This window comes from Sparus aurata, chromosome 4 (genome assembly GCF_900880675.1).
Source record: "Sparus aurata chromosome 4, fSpaAur1.1, whole genome shotgun sequence".
Lineage (NCBI taxonomy): Eukaryota > Metazoa > Chordata > Actinopteri > Spariformes > Sparidae > Sparus > Sparus aurata.
Genome location: NC_044190.1, coordinates 17,341,930 through 17,354,818, shown reverse-complemented (window position 1 = coordinate 17,354,818; position 12,889 = coordinate 17,341,930). Strand labels below are relative to the sequence as shown.

The window sequence follows — 12,889 nt, the reverse complement described above, 5'->3', positions numbered from 1 at the left end:
AACTCACCATGACACAACATTAGAAAGAGCCCTCTACTGCAAGAAGCAAGAATGCCTACATACCTTCGGAGTGTTCCCTTTTTCCACAGCTACAACGTCATGCCACAATTTTTTTTTCATAGTTCGCCAAGAGTCCATAGAATGGGAATATCCATGTACTTTTACCCCAAACTAGCTACAAGTGTCAAACCAGCAAGAAACCCCAGGGTCTTAGCTTTCATTTGAGACCAAGATTATGTCTCTAGGTAAAGGGGTTCTCAAGTTATAAGCCTTTGAATCTCAGTAGGCGCTCTTGGAAAAATAGGACCCAAGCAAAACGCACAGACATGCCTTTAGAAAAAAAATTGTGAAAAATATTTTTTTAGTCTTTTCACTTCAAATTTTGAGTGTAGCTAGCGGAGACCTGTGGCTATGGCCTAATTGTGTCTCCTGTGTCCATAGACATACCTGAGCCCTTATATCTTAGTCAGTTTATTGACATTTGAATTGGACGAAAACCAAAACCTGTGTTCCAACCTCTGTAACTCTGTGCCAGTATGTCATAGAATCACACTTACTCTAGAACAAACTTGAGGGGGTTACCCTTCCAATGGTACCAAGCACATCCCTGAGTCTCAAACTATGTGGGAACTGTCATGCTTTTAATTTCGGTATGTCGTTTTGGAAAAAGAACCTTAAAACGGGGGCGTTCATTAAGTGGTTAAAAACTACAACACAAGTTAACTTAAGTTTGGATTTGTAACAAAATGACTGCATCATTGTGGGGATTTATCCTTCTCGTCCACAATGGGAGAAGGCGTGTGCATGTTCCTTCTTCTCATCACCAACAACAGAAAAATTAACTTTAGCTCTGGATACCAACTCCTGTTAGGCTTTATGTATGTGGATATATTTTAAAGTACTCCATACTGGTAATCAAACTCAGAGGCAACAGCATACCATTTTGTAAAGGTGATATCTAATGAAGCGTCCAGGTCATTAAGTTGCTTTTCAAATAACTGCAAACTCCCTAGTTTGAACCCCTCCCCTCATCCCATGTTTGAAGTCTGTATCTCCTCTGCAATGAATACACAAAAAAACACAACGGTATCAGTGGTCCCAGAAAAAAACACTTCAACTCAAAAATAGGAACTCTGATGTTTATTCTGCCAGGTAACTTACTGTAATTTACAAATAAAATGCATCATTAGTCTGAATTTACCTGCCAATCGAAATACAATAAAATTCCCAAATCAAGCTGGATGTCTACTGCAAGTACTTCCCAAAAACCCCTTTAGAAAAAGTCAAAATCAAACAACTTAAAAAAAACACAAATAAATATCAAAGAACAGATTAAGAAAAGGCTCAAAGGTGAACAGAGTGGAAGAAAATAAAGAACTCAAGTACAGTCAGAGTAAAATTGATAAAACTGGAGGTAAACCACTCGCGAATCTTAAAGGTTTCACAGTACACCAGAACAAGTAAACTGTAATGACTTATTCTGTACCAAAACTGTGGACGCTGAGTCAGTAAGTTTTTCTCATCTGGGCTCAAAATGAAAGAGAACCATCGAACCAAAAAATTCACTGTTGGACTTAATAAAGTCAAGCAACGTTACAAATTAATTGTACACAAAATGTTTTCAGAGACTGCAGATATTTTCGACTTAAATCTGTCTTTTCAGTCAAAATATTTCTACACATAATGTTGAGAGTTGGACTTTTTATTATTCACCTTTTCATCTGAAATCCACTGAGGAATCTGTGATTTGTAATCAGTATTAAAAAAAACAAAAACTCTTCCCATAGGTACGATTAAAATGCCTTATAAAGCCATTTAAGAATCCTATTTTTGAAGCATCACGGTACTGAATTTTATAAATAATGTGAGATATAAACCGTGGCGATGGCAAATCTGTTGCATTGAGTTTGTACGCAAAACATGTCACTTTAATTTCCCAACCTACCAAAACTTCTATATGTAAACACTTCTGTCATGTCCACAACAGCAAGATCAACAGAAAAAAAAAATCCACAAATATTATTTAAGTTGTTTCTGCTGAACTACACCTTCGATGGTGACTGAAGACAGACAGAAATCTCTGATAAATATGGACACTTGAAGAGAATAAACGTGGTATCAACTCAGACTTACAGTAGTAAAGCACTGGATCCGTTCAACAGTGAGTCATCAAGCTGGTACAGTAAGATTAGAAAAATTTGCTCTGGAGACAGTTAACAGCTCACCCAGCAGAGGAAATCAGGTGACCAGTTCTCCAACACCAGGGGCCAGATGCATAAAACTATGTGGGTTCACGACTAAAGATGTGTGTACACACAAATACAGACACATTCATTCTTTTCGTCAGTTTTCTGAAGCTGTGCATCAGCTGATTCGCAAGCTTCATTGTGCGTTTACATACGTACATATACGTACACATACAGTAGTTTATACATCTGCTCCCTTGTCAGTGCGAGTGTTGCGTGTGCGTTGGAATATGAGAAAAGGCAGTTAGAGGAAAAGAAAACAGCTGCTTTATTTTTAAGTGGACGACAGTTGTGAGGGTGTGCAAAGTGAAGGTGCTGATCATTTAGTGAACTTTCCTTTTCTTTGAGCGGTATCGTCTCCTCCTCTGCTTGTACAGGTGTCGGAAGTTGATAAAGAGTCCTGCGGGCAAGAGATGACTTCTGTTAGTATGAAGCTGATAGGTTAGTTGTTATGTTTGTATATTTGGCTGCCAAAACTTTTTGGCAGTCAAAGAAAACGGTTGCGCACACAGGCGATGAACCAACCAGCATCTTCTGAGGAACTACTGGCAGCTATGGCGGTGGTTTAAGTGTGACAACAAGCGACGGAAGCAATTGTTTAAAACAACAATGGCGGCTCACCATGAGATTAACATAGCTGCTATAGCATCAGTTATATCAGAAATTGAGAGTTTATTTCGTTAAAAAACAATTTATGGTAGGTAAAAAAGCTGCAGATTTTTGAGAAAGAGGCAACAGCAAACCATGAAAAATAGGCCTGCCAGCAGCCTGAAAGTTATCAGAAAATAACCTTTAATATTATCATTGCCTGCAGTTGTAATATGGTTATATTTGGTTGTTTTTGCAGACAGAGACGATGAGTCAGAGACAAGTGTGTTCCGTGTGTTAGCGGATGCCTCACCCAGGAACATGAGGACCAGGTAGACCTGCAGAGTGTAGGAGAAGCTTAAAGAGTGTCCCAGCACCGCGGGGAGGGGGAGGCTGAACAGACGAGTCTCGTCAAAGATGGGCAGGGACTGGATCACAGCCACCGCTGGTAACATGCACAGAACAAAACACTGTCAGCAACCACTAACGACTGTTGTAAAATTTTGTTTATTCCACCATTTTTTTTTGTGAACACATGAAAGACTAGTAACCAACCTTCAGCCACAACCCCCAGCGGGTACAGAGGGATCCAGATGCTGTATCTCAGCCATGTTAACAGTTTCCACTCGTTGCCAATGCAGGCCAGCATGTAGAACGGGTACCTGGTGTGAGGCAGGAAGACCTGAGGTTAGAGCAGTCAACGACACATGTTCACCAGAGAGAGAAGGACGGTGACCTGGGCTAACCTGAAGATCTCAATGGTGCTCCACAGGTAGAACACGAAGAAGACGACAGCTTTGTTCTGCATGTCTTCCAGACAGCCGAAGATAACGAACAGAATGACGTTCCTGCCGGCCACCTGCAACATCACAGAGCAGTCTATGTGATACCTTCACAAAACTATTTCTACAGTATATCAAACTTGAGAGGCAACCTTTGGCCAAAAATAATGAATCACTTACAAAAAGCATTAGCACAGTTAAGCTGCTTTACACTTGCACTTTAGCCTTAGCACATCATTCCTGGGCAATGTTTTCATCTTTTATGTTGAAATCACATTACAATGAGAAGTGACTGCCCCCCCTGTATTACCTGTATCATAGCAGGAAAAAATCCAGTCTTAACCAGACCCAACAAGGGATTAATGACCTCTAGCACGGCCATCATCTGACAGAAATACATCATATCAGCCGTGGTGTGGAAGGTATCATAGAACGAATCTGCCGAGTGCGAGAGATACAAACAGACATAATTAAACAGCACGTTGCATGAGCCACTATCCATAATCCTCATCATTTGCAAAACAAATCCCTGCCTGCTGTGTAGCCCTGTTCCTGTTTCTATTCAAATGAGCTCATCTGTGTTTTCGGGACCGTCTGTTTGTTTTATTTTTCTCTGCTCAGTGGTGCTAATTATGTTTGTTTCTTTTTCTGTTTTGTGTTGAACGAACACTGACCCAAAAATTAATTATTAAGTCCATAAAACTGAAAAGATATTAAGGCATACAATTATTTTAGTTTATACCTGTTTTTATCTTTATTTAGTCGATCCCTCTGCAGTCTGCCAATTCTGCTATTGCTCATGTGTTTCACAGGGTTTTCACTTATTCCTAGATTTGTGTGATGTACTAAAATAGCCCAAGAATAATGTTACTGACAAAAGCGTGACTAAATATAGACTCAGATGATTTATCTATCTCGTGAAGGTTTTATGTCTCGGCAAGCATATTTTTAAGGCAGATCAAAAAGAACAGAAAATAGTAGCTGCCTGGAATGTCAGTCAGAAATCAGACATTAATCATGTTTTTCACAATGGTTGGTAGTGGGCAGTAATGTGAAGTTTACACAATTTGTACAGAAGACTAAAACACACATAACCACACTTTCAGAAAAAGATAACAATGAGAACTCTCTTTTCTTGTATCTTGTTGTCTCACTGTGGAACGACCTGGGAACATGGAGACATCATAAAAAAAAGGCTAAAAAAAAAGCCGGAAAGGGCAGATCATGAGCAGACCGACGTTGTAAACAATTCTGCAGATTAGCCAAAATTTATTAGTAAGAGCAAACAAATGTGATCAACAAAATTATTACTCATACCTTCCATGTAAACATCAGGGTAAAAAACAGACTTCCTGCTTTAACTTTGACCATATGTACCATATTTGCGCACTCACTTTCAAGTGTTACGTTCTCAAGCAGTGGTTTTTCATTATGTTCACAACCTCACAATTGTCCTAACAATTGAAAACAAGTGACTGACTGCTAAATTGTTGCAATCTGTTTAAAACAATCCTTAAACCTACAGTTAAGACATTATATTATTCAGCCAGTAATGATTCTTTGCAGGACATTTTGCCTTCTTGTTAGGGAGAATCTGGCCTTCGCTTCACTCTGCTGGCTTTTTTCTTACATACCTTGACCAAGAATGAAGAGTCGCACAGTCATGTTGACAAAGATCCAGGAGAATCCGAGGAACTGCACCAGGTTGTACATAAACAAGTAGCCTCGCTTCAGTCCAAGGAAGGCTTTACAGGAAACAGAGGAAACAACTCAAATGAACGACTGTTTCTAACATTGCTAAAATTCCCTTTACTTCTCCCTACAGGATAATAAAGGTCTTCAACAACAATAGTGACAAAGCTTCAGTTAGAAACATTTCAGTGAGTTTTAGTAGTTTGTCAGCTCAGAGTGACTCACGGTCTTTACGAACTCTTGACTCCACACTTATCCTGTTAATCTTCTCCTCCTCCTGAAAGAAATCACACCATCATAATCACACTTTGCAATGTTCATGACTAAAATGTTAATAATATTGCTACCGTCACTTGTTTTTAACTATGTATTATGGTCTTTCAAATCTATCATCGGTTCTAAAGCAGCAGCCTGACCAATTTGTTTTATTTTTTTATATTTCGAAAAAAAAAAGTAAAATTTTTAACCAGGAAACTTCATTAATTCAAATTTCAGAGTGATATTTACACACATTTTAAAACTCCGTTTTTTTACTTGAAATAGAGGTGCACAACATGAAATTTGCCATGCAGTGTAATTAAAGAAAACTGAAGTGTCTACAAGGGAGTACAATAACCAAAACAATATGTTTTTAAGGCCAAACACACTCTTTTGGTTTTTATTAAGAAAATCTGAGAAGGCAAAAATAAAACCAATGAGGACCAAAAACAGAGAAAAGTGACCTTTTAAAATGAACCTTAAACACATTTCAAAATAAATTTTGCAAGCCCAGTTGTTGAAAAACAGTCAGCCTTGTTTGTAATGGCCCAGTGAGAGGCAGCTTTGTCAAGCCATGTGCAGGACGAGTTCACAGTCACATCCATTAACTTATTTGAAACTACATCTGTCCATAGTTGAGCTTTGCCAAACCACAACGAGCGATGCAAAATTTTGTGGTCAAACTTTGCAAGGCTAAATATGAGAACCTGTGGTTTAAGAAAACTACAGAATAGGCCTCTGTGTTTTCTTGGCTGTACTAACTTTAGTACAGACTACATTTTGTAGTCATTAGTCATTAGTCACAGGCTAATCCAAGGTTTGCTTTAGCAGTCAAAGGCCTTTTCCATAAGGTCTTACCTTAGCCTGAAGCTCCATCTCAGCATCAGACTCATCCAGCCAGCGGTCGAAGTCAGGAGCCAAAAACAGAGGCTTCTTCTCCTGCAACGTTAGCCGGTCCCACCAGCGCACCTCCTGCTTCTTGATCTTGATGTCCACCTGACGCTGGGTTGACTTGTGCTTGATCTGAAAACAAAGAATTTGAAAGTGGTATTAAAAGTTTCTAACTGGGACACACAAGGCAATTGAATAATGCAAGAAGCTGTTGTGTAAACACTTTCTGGGACTGATCTTCACAACATCACAGGTCTTGAATCCACAACACAGCAAAATATCATTTAAATACATTTTAGTTGAAGGGTGGAAGAAAACCCAGCAGCTCTTTGTCCCAGAAATAAATTCACTGATAATAATGTAGCTGAATATCTCTGGCCATGGTGTCCCAGCTAATCAAGCCTCACTTCAGCAGGGAGGCGTTTTCCAATCACTGTTCGCCGACTTAACAACAGTGATTTCTAGCTGGTACACTTGCTCAATCAGTGCCATGACGTATGGAGTCATTCATGTATTTCAGTTATGATAAAACTGTGGATTTTTCATCTGAACAGCACAAAATAAAATATGTGCTATGGTGCAAAGAGGCTTAAGCTTATATTTGCAAATATATTAAGTAGGGATGTCCCGAGCCGATCTGTATGATCGGGATCGGGGCCGATATGGGCATTTTTTCGCTGATCGGGATCGGCAATTTTGAACATGGTCCCAAGGCCGATTTTTTTAATTAATTTTTTTTTACGTCAGAGCACAATTTGTGGCGGAACGCAGACGTGCACGTAACGTTACTCTGGCAAACCTGTTGATAAAATGTCTGCAGAGTGGAAATATTTTAAATTAGAAAGCGAAAGCAGTCCAGCGAAGACATGTAACATCTGCAAGACGACTGTTTCCCGAGGGGCTAAACAAAGAGCTGCATTTAATACTACAAATTTGATACGGCACATAAAAGACAATCACTAAAAGAATACAACAAGTTTACTCAAGCAATATAGGCAAAGGCACCGAAGCAACAAACACTCGCGGATACTCTCAAAAGGGAAGAGAAATATCCTCGAGACAGTGACATGGCTAAACATATTAAAGAGAAGGTAACTGAATTCATCGCTCTGGATAACCAGCTCATCTCCGTGGTAGAGGATCAGGGTTTTCTTTGTCATCTGGAGTTTTTGAATCCCCTGGTATGCCCTACCATCTCAGTATTATATTATTGACTCAACTTTCGAGTTAACACGTGCCAGAATGTGCACTAGTTTCGTGGGTCTCATACAGCAGAGCTTGTGAAACAGGCAATCGAGGAGATGCTGAACTCGTGTGAAATAGACAAGCAACATGTCCACGTCATTTTACGTGACAACGTAAGGAATATGAAAAAAGCAATGGAGGATATGGAGGTACCAAGTGTGTGCTGCGTCTCACACACTTCACCTGGCTGTACACGAGGGTCTGCTGTTACAGTGCAGCATCACACACTCACCTGCTAACGCGAAGCAGATGGTAGACCAATGTTGCAATAGCATATGCTGAATAAGACAGAGCCATATGAAAGTATATACTTTGTTTCAACAAAATAAAAAAAAACAACTATTAAGGAACTGCTTGGATGCAGGTACTTTTTTTCTTAATGCAGCTGTATTATCAGGAAAATATATGTTAAGGCTAAGTATCGGATCGGGACTCGGTATCAGCATTTACTAAATATCAAAGGACTCGGATCGGGATCGGGGTGAAAAAAAACCTGATCGGGACATCCCTAATATTAAGGCAAGACAAAAAATTTGGTTTGCCATTACTGCATTTTTAGCTAAATACAATTATTTTGTGTAAAAATTACAATTCTCAGTTTTCTTAAAGTCATGCTGTAAGTGGAGCAGGGACTAACTTATACAGCTCTGATACCAACTGACAACACAAAATTTAGAGAGATAATAACAAGTGCACCAAAAAATTGATATAAGACACTGTAGGGACAAAAATAGATACATTAACTTACCTTCTGGATCATCTTTTGTTTTGTTTTTTCAAAAATGTTAATCATATAGCACCCAAAAGACAATGCATTTTAATACAACAATTGTCTTCACTATTAATTAATAATATATGGATAACAGATCATTACCTCAGGTCTAACAGGTTCCAGGAACTCCAAACTGAACACATATTCATTATCTCCTTTAGCTCCATGGCCCTGTCCTGTGGAAACAATATTAAGATGATATTTTTACATTACACCAATATAAGCCTTTCTATCATGTTTCATTTTAAAACATCATAACAGACCTCATGAACAACGTAAAGGTGTGTGGACTATTTTATGAAAAAAGTTTCACTTCAAAATTGTCGTTATACAACCAAACATCTTCACCTGAATGTTTTTTTTCATCATGCATGGTTTTATTTTTGGCATTGTGTATGCTTTGGATTTGTACCATATCGATACAACAGTTTCAGTTGGGATTCTATTGACGCACAAACCTCTATACCTAAATACCAACCTCTGAACTGAAGTGTGTTGTTTTCTTGTAGGCTGATGTCAATGTTCTGAAAAACAAAAAGAAAGTCACCACAACCAACCCGACACAATGTAAAAAACTGCAGTGGAAATTAAAGGTTGAAGAGACATTTCTGTAATTTGAAACCTAGGCCCAATACTTCAACACATTTTAGAATCGATATGGCAGATCGCCTCAGCTGGCAGCAGTGACACGGCTGCAATAGCTGCAATGTAATCCTTGGGGGGCAACTCCGGCTGTCACACTTACGTCCGCTAAAAGTGCAGAGGTTTACATGTTAGTCGACCTAACTCACTAGAGTCGTAGTTGTCCCAAAACATTATGTTACAGCCATTGCAGCATTGTCTCCAGCTGAGGTGACTGACTGAACATACTGCAAAACCTTTAACAAGTATGATTCAATTGCACACCAAAAATGTAAATATAAAGTAAAGGTTTTAGAATACTGAAATTTCCAAATTAAAATAAACTTATATATATTTTTCATTGGCACTAAATCCCCAAACCAACATTTTGTGAGTTAAAAAGTATTAACAAATCCTAAAATGGAAGGTCACTGTAGCTTTTACAAAGTGTTCGTCGCTACTCACATAGTAGTAGTCTAAATAGTGCATTAAATGGGGACTAGTATGTGAGTTTTTGGACAACAATGGAGCTCTTTGGCACTGAAGAATTATAATCTTGTATGTTGGACAAAATTTGTAAGTGTTTGTTTTGGGCTGGAAAAATATAGAAGATCACCACAGGTATCCTTTAAAATCAGCAGTCAGTTTTTTTTGGGTACCACTCGCTTTAAAGTAATGCAGTCTCATACAACAGCCCTGCAATAATAATCCTAACCTTATGAAGGTTTCAATGCTATGTTGTTACTTTAACAGTTGCCTAACATGTAACATGACAGGTGCTCCTCTCTCATCCTGCTTCAGCTATCATTAAGCCATCCTCCTAAGAGGCTAAACAAGATCCAGAACAACCATTAAAAGTCATGCATCTTTTATAGGACATTTGTCTAACAGATGCAGGATGGAGATGGGGCAATCTTGGAAATGTCAAGGGGAATAAGAACCTATTTTTCATGTTTCTAATGCAGGCTTAATGTTAAGGTGCCAAAACCCATCCAAAATGAATTCAATTGTTTTTTTCCGTACTGCAATATATATATATATATATATATATATATATATATATATATATATATATATATGTATATGTATGTATATATATATATATATATATATATATATATATATATATATATATATATATATATATATATATATATATATATATACATACATTCTTTATTTCATTAAATATCTACACTAGGCTGTCACCAAATCAGACTGTCACTACACAAATGTCATGGCCAAACGTATTCACAATAGCAATACTGCTGCGATATTTAATGTAGTTTTGGGGAAGTCATTTTTATCAGAAGAGAAAGATCTTCTTTGAATGATATTCTCTATGTTTGTTTTAAGAAATAATAAGGTCCCAGGACACTGTTTAAAGCTAGAAAGGTGGCAGCATCCGCCAAAATTAAACAAAGTAAAACAGTATGAAATTGTGTTGTCCTTTAAGGTCAGGTTGTTCATTATGTCATGAAAACAAAGAAAGTGCATTTATTTAGTTTGTTCATGCATGGAAAATTATTTGAATATCTTTCTCTACTGATTAAAATGTACTACACACAGTGCACATTTCATACTTAAGAACAGCTTCCTGCTTATATTTCCTGCTTAAGACTATATACATTTATTTAAGTATGTTAAAATGTTTCAAGCAGTACTTTCACTAGCTATAAAGTATTTTCACAATGTGGTATTTAGTAATAAGTGTAATAGTATCTTTTTAAAAAAACTTCTATTAAGAAAAGGATGTTAAAACTTCCATTACCCATTAATATGGTTATATGACATAAATATATACATTATGACTGCAGCGATAATAATAATAATAAGCCCGGTGACTTTTGCAAATGTAAATTTGAGTACATTTTGCCAATATTATGTATTTCATTTATTTAAGGACATTCAATATATTCACAACAGTACATTCTTATGATAACGAGATCTATTTATGGAAAATCACACGTTGTCGAGTTGATAATGGTGCAAAACAGGAAGCCACACTAAAGCTGTCATGTCCAGCTGTCTTTTCTTTTTCCACTTACAACAAACGTGTTAATGCCACGTTCAAACACGAGCTAACCATTAACATTATCAACTAACTAACTAACTAACTAACCGCTGTTGAGTTGAATGACGACAGAATAAATGTCTGCTACGTTGTGTTTATAAGGACGCAACAGACAAAAATACATGCTTTTCTGAACTGGGGACAAATACAAAGTAATTTCTTTTGTTAGTTTTCTTTTACCCTTATAATTTTGACGTTGGAGGTCAATTTAGCCATCTTAAAACTGCAAACCTTCACTTACTAGCTAACCGTTAGGCTAGTTAAGCTAGTGTGTCCCTAACGTTACAGCAGAGAAAACACAAGCTTGTAACATCGCCGAAAGCAATAAGAAGATAAAGTACCGAGGGGGATTTTAACATATTATAGAAGCTATGGTCAAACGACAAGTCTGTGTAAGTTGAGGCTGAAAGGAGCCAGTTGGATGTGGCGGACTGTCCTACCTTGGCATCGCTCAGTTCCACCCGGAGATAAATCTCTCCGTGCCGCTGAGCCCAGTAAACATGAGGAGTGAGGATCTGCATTATCACTCTGTCTTTGCTAAAAATCTACATGCCATAAAAACAGGGTATTTTACTCAAACCGATGAACCGAAGTCCTCATCTGACAATCTGTCTGCCAACCCCCACACACAACACAGTGAAGATGATGGAGCGTGCTTCCGGGGGGAGGTCTCTCGCGGACTTCAAAATAAGACTCCCGAAGGGCTGTTTGGAAGCTTCAAAATAAAAGTCTACTTTTCTCTCATAGTATCATCACTCGAAACTGAACCACTCCTATCCATGTCAAAGACACATCAAGAGTGGTGAAGAATTCAATTGCTTCACTTGATGTTTGTAAAACTTCTAGTACCACTCCTTTACAAGATAAAGCTTGCAAAAGCATAGGCGTATAATCAGGAATATAAAGTACTCTTCGCAGGAATGGCTTATGTCATTGTGGTATATGTTATGTGATCATTTAAATATTTAAGGATTAATGTGAAGGTAAAAGTAAAAGTATGAAAATATAACCTGGAGAATGTACTTTAAATAAGGCAAGGCAAGGCAATTTTATTTGGATATCAAAAGTCAGACACAATTCAATTCAATACAATTAAAAAAACTTTATTTGTCCCTGGGGGGGGGGCAATTAAAGGCACCTGGAGTAGTTGTACACGGACACAAACAAGTCAGCCCGTTAAGTACACAATCAGCACAGTAAGTACACAATCAGCAGGTTAAGTACACAAGGCAGCTAAAAGTACACAAGTCAGCATGTACAACAACAATGCATTAAACAAAACATTTAAACAAGTTAGAAATAGAAAAATAAACTGAAATAGAATAGATTTTAAAAAGACAAGGCAATACAAGTTAAAGCCTAGTTCAAGATATTGATCAACACCTTAAAATTGCTTAAATAAAAGGCAGTGGCTAACAAAAAGGTTTTCAGCCTTTATTTAAAAGACGTGAGAGTCAGAGTGGACCTGAAGTTTTTTGGGAAGTTTATTTATGTGGTGCATAATAACTGAACGCTGCTTCACCGTGTTTAGGTTTGACTCGAGGGGCGGAAGGCAAACCAGTACCTGATGTCTTCAGAGGTCTGGGTGGTTTGTAATGTAGCAGCAGATCAGAAATGTATTTTGGCCCTAAAACTATTCAATACTTACCAACAGCAGGATTTTGAAAACAATTTCCCTCAGGAAGCCAGTGTAAAGAGATAAGAACTGGAATGATGCGAT

The 12,889-nt window shown here is 37.8% G+C and overlaps 1 protein-coding gene across 1 annotated transcript; it reads right to left on the bottom strand.

The window, feature by feature from the left end:
- Positions 1-1,125: 1,125 nt before the first annotated feature.
- On the bottom strand, positions 1,126-11,831 carry LOC115580870 (very-long-chain (3R)-3-hydroxyacyl-CoA dehydratase-like). Its single transcript, XM_030415589.1, has 11 exons — positions 11,610-11,831; positions 8,953-8,998; positions 8,577-8,650; positions 6,425-6,589; positions 5,534-5,585; positions 5,251-5,361; positions 3,927-4,054; positions 3,581-3,693; positions 3,390-3,496; positions 3,148-3,279; positions 1,126-2,646 (listed from the first exon to the last, which is right to left on the bottom strand). The coding sequence occupies exons 1-11, from the start codon at positions 11,688-11,690 to the stop codon at positions 2,570-2,572; spliced, it is 1,086 nt and encodes a 361-aa protein (XP_030271449.1). The 5' UTR covers positions 11,691-11,831; the 3' UTR covers positions 1,126-2,569.
- Positions 11,832-12,889: the final 1,058 nt, after the last annotated feature.